Genomic DNA, 17823 nt, shown 5'->3' with positions numbered 1-17823 from the left:
GAAGAGGAAGAAAAAGCTTGCTATTTTAGATGTCTCCATCATTCTTCTGGCTGCGACTCACACTAGAGACTAGGAGCTTTCCACAGATTTTAGCGCCAGGAAAAGCCTGCAATAAATCAACTCTGTCTTTACCAGTTGGTGTTGCTATGGCAATAGGAATGCACTGTGGGCTTTAAAAGATGTAATTTTCTGTGATTCACTGTATATTTTTAGTGATTTTTCTTCCTGTATTATCTCTCTATGGCAATTGTCTATTAACGCTGGTCTGAGCCAACACGAGAATAAATGGTCAATTCTCAGAAATTATGAAAACCCTGGGGATCAATCAGTAAGTACAGGACTGGTTGAAATCAATGGATTTACAGATGCTCTGAGAGAATGATCAGATTATTAGAAGACAAAAATTCATTAATTTGTGTCAGGACAAATTTCAAAAGGATAGGTCTAGGAAATTGAGTCCTGGTTACTTACATGGTGAAACTGACTTGGTGTGGGTTGGCTCTGACATCCATTGGCAAGACATGTAGGCAGTTACATAGATTGCTGTGAGGACCAATGGATAAAACCTCAGGGGAAAAAATGTCTTTTGCTAATGGAGAATAGAAAAACTTTGGGTGGGCAAGATTTGAATGGTGTTCATTGGCCTATGACTAAGTTATCTGTAACCAAGGCCCAACTGTTGATGAAAAAGCTGCAGAGCGACCATGATGAGACCAAATTTAAGAGACCAAATATCACTTAATCTGCTCCTCTCACAAGCCTCAGTATGTAGGGGTCTGAATACCTAGCCACTTTCATTCCTATACAATGAGATGGATATTTTAGGAAATGAAGCATAAGAGAACTATCCAACAATACTTTATTCAGTGATCCGTAATTCTCTCCTTTTAAAACCTGAGTCATATTGAATAGACTTGAGTTGAACTCTGGCTCTTTCCAGGAGGGGCTCATCAAGCTGGCTTGGCTAAATAAGCTGGTCTTCTCACTTAAAGAAGGGTTGACAATCTTGAATCATGTTCACATGGGTCAGGTCTGAGCTGAAGTTCATCCAAGTACATAAACTTCATTATCTATGAAGAATGAGCTCATCAATTAAATTAATAGTGTAAACAAGAATTCCAGGAAAATATTTAACCAACCAATAGTTTCCAGACATTTTAGTAGGAATCATTAGCAAATGATTAGTAGAATGGGCACAAATTAGTATTATATAGTCATAAAAATTGGACTGGATTTCTGCTTGTCATTTACTAACTTGTATAACAAAAGCAATAAAAAAAAAGCAGCTGCCTTCAGTTAACTCATGGGCTTGATATGAATAAAACTATCATTTTTCCCAATTTTGTCATCTGACTTTTCACTAATTCAGACTAGCTTTCCCTTTTTTTTTTTTAAGTCAGGGAGATGGAACTATCCCCACAGTGGGGTAAGGAAGCATTCATTACCTGTCCTGTAGTGCCCTCTGCTGATTACAATCACAACATTACAAATTTCCAACAATGAGAATGATGTAGGGACCTAAGAAGACTATCTTACTAAAAAGGAAAGGAAGAATCGTGCCTAACTCTAGAGTGCTATCCACAAATTAGATAAATGGAAGAGGAAGAAGAAGAGATAGAGATGAGTGGTGGCCTTCACAATGTCTCAAATGAGAGCCCCAGGAAAGCCCTGCCCCACCTCCCTTTGTCACATCATTACTCCCCCCAAAGATGGCATCAACCATTCACTGCTGGTGCCTTTTCCTTTTTTTTTTTTTTGAAGAATATGAAACTATTTCTTGACCAGAGTATTTACAATAAAATAAACAACGTATATTTGTATAACATTCCAATGACTACAGCGTTTTTTGGTTTTTGGTTTTTGCCTGACTTCTATGGAGCTAAGTGACCCAATACTCAAAAGGCTGGTCCTACGTGTTGAAGGGATGGATTGAGGTAAAAAGGAAAAACATGCATGTCAAGAGTATAGAAGACTACGTGACATGGGTAAGTTTGCTTCCCCGTTTCTGCCCATAGTTAGGAAAATACAACACCCAAAAATGCCTGTTCTTTGGGAAGAATATTTAAATTCCAGAAGATGGGGATGTTACTACATAATTAAGAGAGGACTCTTTGGTTGGTAAAATAAGATGAGACACCCCTAATTTCTGAAGCAGGAAGTCCGAATTTTTCTCTTGGAAAATGAAGATCAAAATGGTTCTACTTTAATATTTTAGGTAAATTTTCAAGCAAGTTCTGGTAGCATTTATCCATGCACATTTCTAACCAAGAACTGGGCAACATCAAGAATCAATATGTCAGATACATGGGGAGTCTGCAAACAAGTACGGCCACCCTTTCACAAGTCCTGGCACATGGGATTCTTGTTCACCCAAATCTGATCAACAAAATTTTAGGAAGAAAGTCTGTTTTTCTTGGATCCCTTTTGGATAAATGTGGAGTTGTCTCGTGTGTATTTGGGGCAACCTTTGCATCCACAGGAAAGATAATCACACTGCCAGTGCCTTTCACTACTGCCCAAAGGACAGCAATGAGAACAAGTCTCAAACTACCAAGAAAATAGAACCTCTGCTTCTTAGAATGAATGAATTTTCTCACCTTCCTTCTCTACTGATTGAACCCAGGAAGGTTTCTGGTATTTTTCCTTTCTGTACTTTCTTGATACACCAGGCTGACCACTGTAAGTGCCATAGCTAACCCATGTTAGGTGTATCCATGAGCAAGAATACACCAACACCTCCTGAGAGATGTCCAAACAAGACTGAGACCAAAGATTGCCAGTCTCCTGCCCAGCCTTCTATCCTTAGCTGGCTCTGGTCAAAGGTGTATTTTGCTTTCCCCTTCCTCCTGCTCTTCAAGCCTGACCAGCACCACCATTGGCACATGAAAGAAGGATGTCAGTGAGTTATTCCCACAAAGAGCTGACTTCCTACATCTCTCTTCCTCCCTTCCTTCCAATTTTCTCTTATCTACTATTCATAGGTGATCTTCACAGATATATCCTGCCAAAGAATTTCACACCACAGCAAGTAAGCTCCTCTTGGCCTCTTGAAGAGTCCAGGGATCTTCTGATATGAGAAGAATAGAAATTTTGATACCAATTTTTCCCAAGGTCACCCCATATTCCTAAGTATGAAGGACACTGATGTCATCTTGGACACTTGATATGAACCCTTGATCTTAAAGCATCATAACTTCCAACAGAAAAATAATTTAAGTAGAACAAAACCCAGTATCCACAGTATTCCCTGAGAAAAGAAGTTCCATTATGAGGGTGGGATCAAATTCCAAGATAACTCATTTGAAACCAAATAAAACTTGGTTATCCCTAGTTATTTGATCCCTGCCTGTATCTCTAAGGTGTGGGGTCTCTGTGGGTAGCCATTAAAAAAAAAACAACCTGCTAAATTATCTATTTTCCCAACAGGCTCAGTGATATTATCTCTTCCTGGGCTCCAAACTACCTATCCTTCCCTGCTCCTAACACCCACCTATCCCCAATTCCAATTGTCTGTTTTATCCAAGAAAGTTGCTACTTACTCTTTAAGACCTATGTTCATAATTCTTCAGGTAGGTCCTCTGCCATAAATGGACCAACCTATCTTTAGCCTTCATATCTTTCAAGAATCCTTTAACAGATGCCAAAATACTGATCCTTATAGATCTGCAGTGAGGAAAAGAGAGTAGAATTAATGATCTCTCTTCTGAGGATAGTAAAAATGAGATATGGAGGAAATGAACTCTATGGTCCTTCAAGCAAGATGGAGCTGGTAGTAGAACCCAATCTTCCTGAATCCCAGTTCTCAGTATTTTTTAACTGCAGGCCATTTTGGCAGAGCACTAGGCTCTATAGCTCACCAATATAGTACCTGCTTCCACTTGCCACTTGAAATGAAACAAGTTGTTTATTATGAAATTTTTGCCTGGATAAATAACCATTAGAGTGGTGATAGTTTTTAAATATTCATTTGAAGAATTTTAAATCTAGAATTGAATCTAAGGGAAACACTTTTAAGAATAGCTAATCTACATTTTTCTGTGATTAGAATAGAAACCTCATGAAGGTCCTTATGTGAACTACTAACAGGTCACAGACCATACTGTGAAAACAGTTGTCTTCTTGGACCAGGCAAAACTTTCCTGCTGTAGTGGTGGGGGCGGGGGCGGGGGGGAGGTGAGGAGGGGAAGGGTAGGTTTCCCTCTTCCATTTTTATAGCCCAGGTTACCCATTTCTTTTCTTTTCTTCTTTTTTTTCTGTGGGTAGACCTACGATCTTATCATGTAGGAAGCTCTGGAGGGTGGGGGTGGAGAACACCCAACCAATGTAAATCTATGACTGTTCTGCAACTTTATAGTCTTAGTACTGAGAGATTAGGTCCTAGGACTTCACAGCCAGAGTCTATCGGGGAAGGGCTTGAACCTAGATTCTCTCTCTAATCCACTATGCCATGATTTTTATTTGCTTTTACAAGACTTTTGAGTTTCTATGCTTTTTCCAGTTATATTTTTTGTTGTTCTCTCCCTGCCCCCTTCCCACCACTGCCTCTTTCAATTCCTATTCCTTAGCCAATATTTCACTCCAGACTTTGATTCTTTACTTCCCATTCCTAGTAATAAATTCTGAGATTTCTATCTTAACTACAATAAAATCAGGAGATCTTTACTCCTTGACCCTGGGGGAAAAAGTAGTTTAGGGACACTGTCTTTTAAGTGTAAGGGAGGAGAGGAAATCTGATTCTTTCCCTCCCTATGCATTCACAGAGATAAGATATTGATGTGATGACCAAGGTATTAACACCCAGTGATCCCTTTAACAAGCATGAACACGTTTCTCTGAGTCAGAAGGAGCAATTCAGTAGGTTGGGCTCCCTCTCTTATATAAGAAAGGGACTTTAAAGTCCTTTGTACGAGATGCTGCTGTTGTTTGTCCTTTGTCCTCGAAGAAGAAGACCATGACTTCAGGAAGGTGTTGCCATGACATGCGAGTGCGTTGGATTTAAGTGAGGGAGGGCTGTACAAAGTCACCAGCCTCACTTTCTCCTTCAGAACCATCTGAGTCCAGTAACAAGATATCAATCAGGACAACCGGAGATGGCCCTAGCCAACACTTAACTTGCACTCCTGAGTCATTCTGTTTGTGTTTTTTCTTGTCACCAAAAAACATTTCTGGCTAGATGCTGTGAAGAAAGTATTTTCTCTATAAATGTCTAGTATTATACTGGGTTTTGCTCCTCTCATTCCATTTTTCTGGTCCTAAGCAGGGAATCTCTTTCTCTTGGTGATTCTCATTTAAAGAAATTGTGAAGTTCTGCCCTGAGGATATACTTACAGGACTGACCTTCAAGGTCTCCTATTTAAGGAAAAGTGGCTGGTAGGACCCACCACTCCCCAACATCCTACCTTCCAGACAACACTATTTTCAAGGGTGGGATGGTTAGTCTAGGTTCTGGATAAGTTTATTTTGCTTCTCCTCCTTAGATTTAGGGAACTCTTGTGAACCCACACACTTGCCACAGCCCTGCTAGAGTCATTACCAGTCAATGAGGGCTTGTACTTTCTCTAATCCAGAGCTGTATCTGCCTCTTCTGAGGCACTGCCATGATGCAACCAACCATTTCTATCTCAAATAGATCTCCTCTCTGCTACTTCAGTCATATCTCAGATGTATCTTTTTTCTGTCAAATTCAGAACCTACTCTGTCATCAATGACACAGCAAGTTTATCTGCCTAGAGCTGCCTCATGCCCTCTATAGGTACTCTACAGAGCTCTTAAGAAATTATCTCCCTAGTTCTAGTCTCAGACTCAAAACCTATGATCCTGTGGGGGGAAAAAGGGTCAATTTGACCAGTTTATAGGATAAAAGCTGCTACTATTCTATAGGAAACCAGATTTACTATAGTTGCTCTGTGAGATGTCATACTAGGCTAGCTAATATCATATGCATGAAATTGGACCTTATTAGCCCAAGAAATTTCTTTCCAGGGCCAGCATTGCAGTTTCTCAAAAAACCGCCCCTTCTGGTTCCATGGACAGAGCTCTGCTTCCACAGTCAGAGAACTTGGGTTCAAAACCTACCTGACACCTACCACCTGTGACCTTGGACAAGTCACTTAACATCCACCTCCCTTGACTTCAAGTTTTCTCATCTGTAAAATAGGGAGGTGAAAGAGGATTATCCCCTTTCATCTAAATCTATGATCCTTCCCCCAATCTCAAGAGCTTCATCACAATCTGAAAAAATGGAGGACTCTTTGCATTTGCGATCACATCCCCTGTAGTTTTTCTCCCCACCACCATTTTCAAGAGCTGATACAGTTTTATTTGAAGACATTTCTCCAGCCCTAAAGGAAACAAGTCACTGCAGAGCTGCAAAATAAAAACCGCAGAAACTGGCAGGAAAGAATATTTTTCCTTTGGCTTTGATTCAATGACAGAAAGGCCCTGGGCAGCTTCTCCCTTGGACAAGCAGTTCAAATTACAGTTGGGGGCAAGTTGAGGGGAATAGCTAGCCAATAGCTTATGTTCTGAGCTGAAGAAAGTGAAACTTTCCCAGAACTATTGTTCCTTTTTCCTTTATAGCAGTGACAACCTCATATCCAGCTGTACCACTCAAAGGAGTCATTTTGTCCCATCTGACTTGAATTCTTCCAGCATCCAGTGATCAAAGACTGTGGCCACAAGTTCTACTGGGCCTGCTGTGAGAAAAGGGAGGCTTCACTAATGTTTTGTGCCCTCACCATAGGAAGATCTTCCAGCTTGAGCACTTCAAGGATTGTCAAGCAGTTACAGTCACAGGAATCAGTGGAACCTCTCACCAGAGAGATTTCCAAAAATCACCTGAAGACACTGAAACTGTATTTTGGAAGCAATGGAGTTCCCCCTGCATGGTGAGACCCTTGTCTGAGAAACACAAGTTACACATTGTGCTGCCTAGTTATGAGGTTTCCTGTAAGCTACAGAGTAAGCGTTCTGATTCAGAAGGGAAACAGTTCTTTCATTTTGGGGGACAATTTTGAGGGAATATATGAGAAAGAAAAAAGAGAGACAGCTTCAATGGAAACCTGTCTTATAGGCCATACCAGACCTTCAAAGCAGCTAGACTTTCTCTTTACAGAATCATTGTAAAACAATGAGAGATAGTTTAATGAGTCAAGTACCTGAACCAATGTAGTATGGCTTCCAAGAATGCTCGTCAGGGAAAGAGAATGGGTAGTTCAGATTGTCTGTCAGTCCAACCTGGTTACAGAGCTGCAAAAAACCTTAAGTTTCTGAGGGAAGGATGGTTTGTTTTACAGCATGACCATACTAATGATAATTTTTCCATTAGAGACCAGACAGAAAAAAACCTCCCTTTATGCTTGATCAGCAACAACAGAGTTCCATGGACAGAGCATTAAACCCTTTAAGAAATCAGGCAGACACTTTCTTCCCAGATTCTCAATTTGATATGCTCTGTGACCACAGGATGTTAACTTCATCTTCTTTCCTCTTATGGTAAATTTTCTTTGCCCCCATCAGGACAGGGATCTGCAAACCACTTGAAAATCATGTAAGCTTAATGTGAAATACCCCACTGGTACCTGGGAGCCTTTCTACAACCTGGTTCAACTCCATCAAACCACATTATACCTGAACCAGCACAGAAATGAGATTTGCCCAGTACAACTTCATCAGTCCTGCTCCTAGTGGGTAGAAGGTTTTAGAGGTCACAATGCCATTTTTGTGGTCTCAGGACTTAGACATGGTACCACATATACCAGATGTGGAGTGACATATACCAATGTCTCAGGACCCCTCTCCTTTATAAGGATATACTCTGCTATAGTCTTTCATCCAGGGGAGTGGGAGGGAGGGCTTAGAGATATCATCAGTGATACATGGCTGGCTCCTCTTATGTACAGCTAAAATGGTATGATTTTTTAAAATGCTAGAATTTCTACCTTGCTCCCAAATTTCTCTACTACTAAAATTCCTACCAGTAGAGTTACTCCTCTGGGTAATTCTCTGTTAAAATGCAAAACATGTCAGGAGATGTGTTAACCTATTAGAACTAATTATAAATATTAGCTGGTGCCTCTGAAAAAGAGAGGTAGGACAGGTCAAGTTTGAATGGGGAGAAAAGGATTGGGAAAGTAGGTGATTCTTCCAAGGAGGGCTAGTCTTAAGTATGGGTCAGTAGGTTAGTGTGCTTCAGTATGAAGCTATGTGAAACAACCCAGTGTATTTGGTGATATGTATCAAGTATAGATGACATTTATAGAATCTTTAGAGTTTACAAAACAAAACACTACTGTATACATTATTCTTTTTGATATTGAGTTGAAATTTATCTTTGTGAATTAAAATAAATTTATTCAACTCAAAAAAAAAGCTATGTTAAATAAGAAATAGAATGGGTCATTCATTGTATACCTTGGGGCAATGAAAAAGGAGGAATGGAGAGGGCCACAAGGCATCTTCTGCTTATATCACAAGTTGTTTTGGTCACCTTCCCAAAAGAATCAGTGCAATGACACCTCATTCCTGTAAGAGTTGGTACTAGCACTCTACTTATCACGTTCACCAGCATCTTCTGTCCTTCATCAGCATACAAAAAGACTAGGAGGCAGGACCTCGAGCCACTAGTTAAAGGTTGCCAATGCATCTTTTATGTCACCCTAGCCCTTCAAGGTAATACTGATAACCCCAATTTTAGTTCCATCAAGTAATACACACTTGTTCTCCAGGCCTTAAGTCTCAGAACCTCCCATTCCCTACTAGCTATTCTTTTAAATTAGGAATCATGAGTGTAGCAGCATAGAAGAGTGGAAAGATCACTGGCCTAGGAAGCCAGGGGACAATAAATTCAGCTCCTCCATTTGGCTGTGTGACTTCAGTCAAATCACTTCATCTAGCTAGGACTCAGCTTCATCATCTGTAGAAGAGGGGTGTAGACTAGACGATCTCTAAAATTCCATCTAACTCAGTGATTGTATATGATGATGTACTTACTTTAAACTGAATCTAAGTTGAAGCCATTGAGCAGCACCCTGGTTTTTAAAAGTTCTCAAAGTTGAAAACAGACTCCTAATCCTTTGCTTCTTTAGGAAAAAATTGAAAACCCTTTGGAGATGGTGAAGAAAAAGAGGGATACTGTTTTGGAACTTGAAGTTAGAGGAGTAAGGAAGAGCCAGGAACTACTGGTAGGAAGAGGGCATGGCTCCTCAGCTGGTTTTCTCAGACACTCATCCTTAGTACAATAGTGAGTAGCATGTGATCTCCAGAAAGAGAATTAATTGCGCTTGGTAAAAAGTTCCTCCTAGTGTTGCATGAAATTGTTAAATTCGATGGAACAAACATTTGTCAAATCTACATTTTACATTAAAGAAAAAAACCGATTTCTGAGCTTAACAGCCATCAGCAATTTAAATACTTCAATATTCAGAAAAGAATAAGAGGCTTGTATAAAGAAACCATGATCTTTCATGTAAAGTTTGTTTTCTAACTCTGTCTCTATATGTTTGTATGTACATACATATATGTATACATATGGGGGTATAGGTGTATACACATACCCACATATATATATATATGTATATGTATATATATGTGTATATATATGTATATATATATATATATATATATATATATGGTAGTAACAAAATGGATCCATTTGTCCATGTCCCTTCTATGCTTTTTTTGTTTTCTTATGTGCATTTAAAAATGTTTTATTTTTGTATGTATTTACTACCTCCCACCTCCCATTGACTTCCCCAAATAGAAGCCTTTTCTTTTTTTTTTTTTTGGATTATTTATTTATTTATTTAATATTTTTTGTTTTCACCACTGGTTTTCACAAGAGTTTGAATTACAAAATTTCTCCCCATTTCTACCCCCCCACTCCAAGATGGCATATATTCTGGTTGCCCCATTCCCCAGTCAGCCCTCCCTTCTGTCACCCCACTCCCCCCCATCCCCTTTTCCCTTACTTTCTTATAGGGAAATATAGATTTCTATGCCCCATTGCCTGTATATCTTATTTCCTAGTTGCATGCAAAAACTTTTTTTTTGAACATCTGTTTTGAAAACTTTGAGTACCAAATTCTCTCCCCTCTTCCCTCCCCACCCACCCTCCCTAAGAAGGCAAGCAATTCAACATAGGCCACATGTGTATCATTATATAAAACCCTTCCACAATACTCATGTTGTGAAAGACTAACTATATTTTGCTCCTTCCTATCCTATCCCCCTTTATTCAATTTTCTCCCTTGACCCTGACCTTTTTTGAAAGTGTTTGTTTTTGATTACCTCCTCCCCCATATGCCCTCCCTTCTATTGTCCCCACTTTTTTTAATCTCCTTCCTCCTTCTTTTCTGTGGGGTAAGATACCCAATTGAGTACGTATGGTATTACCTCCTCAGGTCAAATCCAATGAGAGCAAGATTCACTCATTCCCCCTAACCGGCCCCCTCTTCCCTTCCTACAGAACTGCTTTTTCTTGCCACTTTTATGGCAGATAATTTACCCCATTCTATCTCTCCCTTTCTCCCTCTCTCAATATATTCCTGTCTTATCCCTTAATTTGATTTTACTTTTTTAGATATCATCCCTTCATATTCAACTCACCCTGTGCCCTCTGTCTCTCTATATATGTATGTTCCCTTCAGCTATCCTAATACTGAGGTCTCATGAATTATACACATCATCTTTCATGTAGGAATGTAAACAAAACAGTTCCACTTTAGTAAGTCCCTTGTGATTTCTCTTTCTTGTTTCCCTTTTCATGCTTCTCTTGATTCTTGTGTTTGAAAGTCAAATTTTCTATTCAGCTCTGGTCTTTTCACTGAGAAAGCTTGAAAGTCCTCTATTTTATTGAAAGTCCATATTTTGCCTTGGAGCATGATACTCAGTTTTGCTGGGTATTCTTCGTTTTAATCCTAGCTCCATTGACCTCCAGAATATCATACTCCAAGCCCTTTGATCCCTTAATGTAGAAGCTGCTAGATCTTGTATTATCCTGATTGTATTTCCACAATACTCAAATTGTTTCTTTCTGGCTGCTTGCAGTATTTTCTCCTTGATCTGGGAGCTCTGGAATTTGGCAACAATATTCTTAGGAGTTTTCTTTTTGGGATCTTTTTGAGGAGGCGATCAGTGGATTCTTTCCATTTCTATTTTACCCTCTGGCTCTAGAATATCAGGACAGTTCTCCTTGATAATTTCTTGAAAGATGATATCTAGGCTCTTTTTTTGATCATGACTTTCAGGTAGTCCAATAATTTTTAAATTATCTCTCCTGGACCTATTTTCCAGGTCAGTAGTTTTCCCAATGAGATATTTCACATTGTCTTCCATTTTTTCATTCCTTTGGTTCTGTTTTATAATATCTTGATTTCTCATCAAGTCACTACCTTCCACTTGTTCCAATCTAATTTTTAAGGTAGTATTTTCTTCAGTGGTCTTTTGGACCTCCTTTTCCATTTGACTAATTCTGCCTTTCAAGGCATTCTTCTCTTCATTGGCTTTTTGGAGCTCTTTTGCCATTTGATTTAGTCTATTTTTTAAGGTGTCATTTTCTTCAGTATTTTTTTGGGTCAACTTTAGCCAGTCATTGACTTGTTTTTCATGGTTTTCTCACATCACTCTCATTTCTCTTCCCAATTTTTCCTCTACTTCTCTAACTTGCTTTTCCAAATCCTTTTTGAGCTCTTCCATGGCCTGAGACCAGTTCATGTTTTTCTTGGAGGCTTTTGATGTAGGCTCTTTGACTTTGTTGACTTCTTCTAGCTGTATGTTTTGGTCTTCTTTGTCACCAAAGAAAGATTCTAGAGTCTGAGTCTGAGTCTGCATCCTTTTTCACTGCCTGGCCATGTTCCCAGTCAACTTACTTGAACCCTTGAGTTTTTCGTTGAGGTATGACTGCTTGTAGAGTAGAGAGTACTTTGTTCCAAGCTTGAGGGGATGCACTGTTGTTTTCAGAACTACACAGCAAGTTCTGCCAGACCAGCGCTTCTCCTCCACCAAGAACTGCCAACCTGAACCGGACTCAGATCTAAGCTGGCTCTGCACTCCCGCTGGGATCTGCCACTTAATTCCTCCCACCAGGTGGGCCTGGGGCCAGAAGCAACTGCCGCTGTAGCTCTGGAAGTAGCCTCAGAGCTGTACCACCTCCGCTGCCCCTGGGGCACCCCCACTCTGACCCAGCAGCTTTTCCCACTAACCTTCTCTGTTGTCTTTGGTGTTTGTGAGTTGAGAAGTCTGGTAACTGCCACAGCTCACTGATTCAGAGCACTGGGGCGTGTTCCGCCTGGCTCCCAGTCTGGTTGGTCTGGGCGCGGCTTACGCTGGGCCCTGCTCTGCTCCGCTCCCAGCTCCATGTGATAGACCTTACCCAGTGACCATCCAGGCTGTCCTGGGCTGGAGCCCCGCTTCCCTCTGCTATTTTGTGGGTTCTGCAGCTCTAGAATTTGTTCAGAGCCATTTTTATAGGTGTTTGGAGGGACCTGGGTGGGAGCTCACACAAGTCCCTGCTTTCCAGTGGCCATCTTGGCTCCATGCCCCGCCCACCCCAGCCTTCTCTTTTAATAAATTATGTACAGTTCAGCAAAACAAATCAATACATTGGCCATATCTGAGAATAGCGGATTATGTATATGTGTTAAAACATTATATACATACATTTATTGTTTGTTGTTGTTGTTTAGTTGTTTCTATCATGTCTTACTCTTTGTGATCCCATTTGGGGTTTTCTTGGCAGATATTACAGAGGTTTGCCATTTCCTTCTCCAATAAACATGTATACATGATATATAATTAATCTCTTATATATGATACATAATATATGTTGTATATTATTAATTATTCTGCATCACAGGTCCCTTCTCCAATAAACATATATACATGATATATAATTAATCGCTTATATATGATATATAATATATATTATATATTATTAATTATTCTGCATCACAAGTCCTTTTCTGAAGAAGTGAGAAGTGTATTCATGAAATAATTATTGTTTGCTGCTTTGATCAAAATTGAAATTTTTCAAACTATTGTTATCATCACATCAACTGTTCTCCTAGTCCTGCTCATTTCATTCTGTGTCAGTTTGTTCATATTTTTCCATGTTTCTCTAAGTCTGTCGTATTTTTCATTTCTTCGGGTACAATGATACTCTTATTACATTTATATACTATAATTTGTTCAGCCATTCCCCAATTGTTTGGCACATATTTTGTTTTTAGTTGTTTGCTATTACAGAAAGTGTTGGAAAAATTCTTGTGCATATAGGTCCTTTCTCTTTATCTTTGGAATAGATGGCTAACAGAGTGGTGTCACTGAGTCAAAGGTTAGGTACAGTTTAGTGACTTATCAGAAGTGTATTAACATAACTTTTCTCTCATATCCCTTCTAATAATTGTACTGTCTTGTCATCTTTACCAAGCTGATGAGCACAAAGTGAAAACCTCAGAACTGTTTTAACTTACATTTCTCTAATCATTAGTGATTTGAAGTATTTTTCATGTTTATTTATGGGTATTTCTTTACTTGAGAACTAACTTATTCATATCCTTTGGCCATTTATCTAATGGGGCATGGATGTTGTTCTTACATCTTTGTATCAATTCTTTATATAAGTTGAATATTAGACCTTTATCAGAGAAATCTGCTGAGTTTTTCCTATTTGTTCCCCTTCTATTTATAAATGCATTTATTTGTTTGTGCTAAAGTTTTTCAATTTTATGTAATCAAAATCTTCTATCTTATCTTTTTTGATCTATCCCTTGTTTAGGCAACATTCTCTTTCATCCATAGTTGTAAAAAATATCTATTTCCTTTCTCCTTAATTTTTTTTAATGATAGAAGCTTTTGTATATGGGATTGATATTTCTTCAAAAACTCCAGTTCTGCCTGCTTCATGCTCAGCTTACTCATTCTTAGACTATTTCAGCTCTTAGGCAGCCTTGAGCCAGTATACCCCTAAACTTTACAAGCGCCTCTATATACACTGTCTTCTCCCACGAGAATAGAAGTTCCTTGAGAACAAGCACAATTTTACTTTCTTGTATTTGCATCTCCAGTACTTGTTTAGCACAGTACCTATGTAAGTGTGTATATGTGTCTATATGGTTGGATATATCTGTCATTAGGTCATATATCCACTTGGAGTTTATTGTGCTACATGATTTAAGGTACTGATCTAAAACGAACTTCTATCTGACTACCTTCCAGTTTTCTAAGCAGGTTTTTTTTGTTTGTTTTACTATGGAGACATATCCCTAGTAGTTGATATCCTTGGGTTTATTGAACACATGCTATTTTCAGTTACTTCCGAGTTTTGTTTACTTAAATCTGTTCTCTGATCAACTTTTCTATTTTTTTAATCAGTACTAAGTGTTTCAGATGGTAACTGCTTTGTAGTATAGTTCGAAATCAGATATTGCTAAGCCCCCTTAATTTTTATCTTTTTTTTTAAAAATTAATTCTCTTTAGAGTCTTGATGTTTTGTTCTTCCAGATTAATTTTGTTATTAATTTGTATGGTTATATAAAGTAACCCCATTGGTACTCTGATTAGTATTATACTTAACCTATATATTAATTTAGATAATATTATAGTTTATAATACATTTGCATGGTATACACATTAAGAATTGATATTTCTTCAATTATTTGTCTTTTTATTTCTGTAAAGAGTGTTTTTAGTTGTATATAGCTAAGTCCTGAGTGTTATTTTGAATGAACTTTCTTTTTCTATCTCTTACTGTTGGGCTTTGTTAGATATATAGAAATTTTAACAATTTTTGGCAGTTTATTTTATATCCAACTTATTGTTTCAATTAATTTTTGGTTGACTCTCTAGGATTGTCTGAATAAATAATCCTTTTATCTGCAAATAGCAATGATTTGCTTTCCTCATTACCAACATCGATGATACCAATTTCTTTTTCTTGGATTACTGCTCTACCTAGCATTTCTAGAACTATATTAAATATTAGTGGTGACTATGGATATCCTTGCTTTACCCATGACTGCCAATATTTCTCCATTGTAGATAATTCTAGTTTTGGTTTTTCAATAGATAGTTTACTATATAAAGGAAAGATCCATTTATTCCTATGTTTTCTAATGTTTCTAACATAGATAAGTGTTGTATTTTGTCAAAAGCTTTTTCTGTATCTGTCGATACTATCATGTGTGTTTTTTAATTATTTTATTATTTCTATGGTCAAATTATCTTTATAGTTTTCCTAATGTTGAGCCAAATCTATATACCCAGGCTTTCTCTTTTTTCCTTTGTTCAAATCACCATCATTGATATGATAGTTATCTCTACCTGGATTTCCCATATGGCATCTATAGAACCTATTAGAACCTATTATCTTCTTCCCAACTTTTACTCACTTTTTTTTTAAACTTTTACTCATTCTTTTAAACTTCTACTCATGATATTACCATACCTCCAGGTATTCAGGTTCACAACCCTTGAGCCATCATTGATTCTTCATGTTTCCTCATCCTCCATATCCAATAAGTTGCCAAGTCCTATCAATCAATTCTGCATCTACAACACCTCTCCTATATGTCCTCTCCATCCTCCACTCATAGAGCTACAAGTCTAGCTCAGGCCCTTGTCTTTCCTCATCTAAAGGTTTTTGCCATAATTCCTAATTGATCTTTCCTGCTTCTAGTCTCTTCTCTCTCCAAACCATCCTCCACACAGGTGTCAAACTGATATTCCTAAAGTGTGTTTCTGACAAAGACTCCCCCGCTCCAGATGCTTATGTATGGCCTCTAGGGAAAAACACAAATTCCTCTATTTGATATTCAAACACTTATTCATTAGTTTCTCTCATATCCTTTACTACATTATAGCCAAACCGCCCTATTTGTTATCTCTTGTACACAACACATCTGTTCTCTTCATGCACAGGCTGTGCCAAATACTAGGAATGCTCTCCCTCTACATCTCTGTCTCAGGCACCTTCATACATGGTGTTTCCCACCACAAGATGTAAGGCCCTTGATGGCAGGGACATTTTGTTTCTTGTTGTTATATCTCTAATGCCTCATGCCTTGCACATAAAAGACATCGAATGCTATTGAATTAAACAAAGCTCATTCTATATTCAAGGAACTGTGATAGGTGCTGTGGATACAAAAACAAAACAAACAACATAGGAGACGCTTCCCTCAAGGACTACATAAATATTCTACTGACGTACTCCTTCTTAGAAGAGCCTGCTGGCCAGTAATGTTTATTAAGGGCTTGTTCTATGTTGGCAAAGAGAAAGAATAATGAGAAGGCTATCCATGACGAGAATGAGTTTGTAGTCTAATGAAGAAAACAGGACTATCCCTGAAAAAGACAATTTAAAAACATGTATAAGCAAGTACAAGCCAATACAAGTAGTTTGGAAATATAAGCAGTCAGGGCTTTTGACCACCCTGTATTTCACTTTTCTGCTCATCTGATGGTACCCAAACCTACTTTTGCCTTTGGGAAACTTTTGATCCACATTTTCACAGCCTCACATTCATTCATCATTTTGAGTCTTTCATCAATTTCCACTAGCTCCCATGTAAACAAAGCATACTCAGTCCATTTTTCACCTTTTACTGATATAGAAACACCATCTAGTGTCAAAAGAGGGCAACTCCAGACTATTTGTGGAATAAGGAAAATCTGACCTACAGTGTAGCTTCTAGGAACACAATGTACTAAAAAACAGGCTGTAGTGTGTGCGTGTGTGTGTGTGTGTGTGTGTGTGTGTGTGCGCGCGTGCACGTGCACACATATATGTATACTGATGTGTGTATAAGTATGAGGTTGATAAAAAGAGTCTGAGAATCACGGTAGACTTTGGTAAAGAATGAGTTCTCTGGGAAATCATTGTTCCCTTAATTGCTATTTGGCTAATGTTAACTTTGCTCAGCATGTCAGACTTCATTGTTAGGCAGGCACAAAACCATACCTAAGTATCTGATTTGGTACAAATGTACATAAAGTTCCTATATAAGCACTGAATAAACAGTGATTGATGAGTGTATTTTTTTTAAATGCCAAATGTACGCTCAGCACCATACAAATCCAAGTTTTAAAGACTAATTCAGACATGTTGATGTTCATTATTAAGTTCTTAAAAACTCCTTGTATTCCTCTCCACTAAACAATCACAGTGGGATAATAGTGGAAATATCACTGGATTAGGCCCTGGCATCCTTTTAGTTACCCAGGTTAGCAAATTTGGAGTCATTCCCAACCCTTCCTTGTTCCTCATCCCCCACCTCCTCTCCACTCCACCCCCCACCCTACCAATATAGAATCAGTTGCCACGTCTTGTTGATTTTACATCCGCAACACACATCTCTCTCCACTCACGTAGTCACCACCTTAGTTCAGGGCCATATCACCTCTTTCTTGCCAAAACTCAAATAGAAGCCAGGGCTACTACTCTATATATGAGGATTCCAGCAGGTTGTGTGTTGACTTAGTCTTAAAATGCAGTATTATCTATGTTTTATTATATTTTATTCATTTTGTTAAATATTTCCCAATTACATTCTAATCTGCTTCAGCCACACCTAGGGAGTGTTGTGGGCTGCACATGGCAGCATGTTTGATGCTTCTGCTGTAGGCCACAACAGCTTCCTAATTGGACTTCTGGCTTCCACAGTCTCCCCTTTCCAATATATCCTCCACAAAATTGAGCCTTCTCTACTTCAGTTCTTCTTAAAGCACAAAGCTGACCTTATTACTCCTATACTCAAGAGCTTTCAGAGCTTTCTTGTCACTGATAGGGTAAAACACGAGATCCTGACTCAGCTTGGTATTTCAAAG

The 17823-nt window shown here is 38.5% G+C and overlaps 1 protein-coding gene across 1 annotated transcript in view; it reads left to right on the top strand.

Moving 5' to 3' along the window:
• Positions 1–7781: 7781 nt before the first annotated feature.
• The window catches only part of LOC118827970 (tripartite motif-containing protein 10-like), a 29791-nt gene continuing 19749 nt past the window's right edge, over positions 7782–17823 (top strand). Inside the window, exons 1-2 of the mRNA XM_036734330.1 lie at positions 7782–7909; positions 9087–9182. Coding sequence (XP_036590225.1) covers positions 7907–7909; positions 9087–9182 — 99 coding nt within the window. The 5' untranslated portion in view covers positions 7782–7906. The remainder of the gene's footprint in view (positions 7910–9086; positions 9183–17823) is intronic.

Source organism: Trichosurus vulpecula, chromosome 8 (assembly GCF_011100635.1).
Source record: "Trichosurus vulpecula isolate mTriVul1 chromosome 8, mTriVul1.pri, whole genome shotgun sequence".
NCBI classification, from domain to species: domain Eukaryota; kingdom Metazoa; phylum Chordata; class Mammalia; order Diprotodontia; family Phalangeridae; genus Trichosurus; species Trichosurus vulpecula.
Note: the sequence above shows the minus strand (reverse complement) of the source record. Positions and strands in the feature narration are given on the sequence as shown.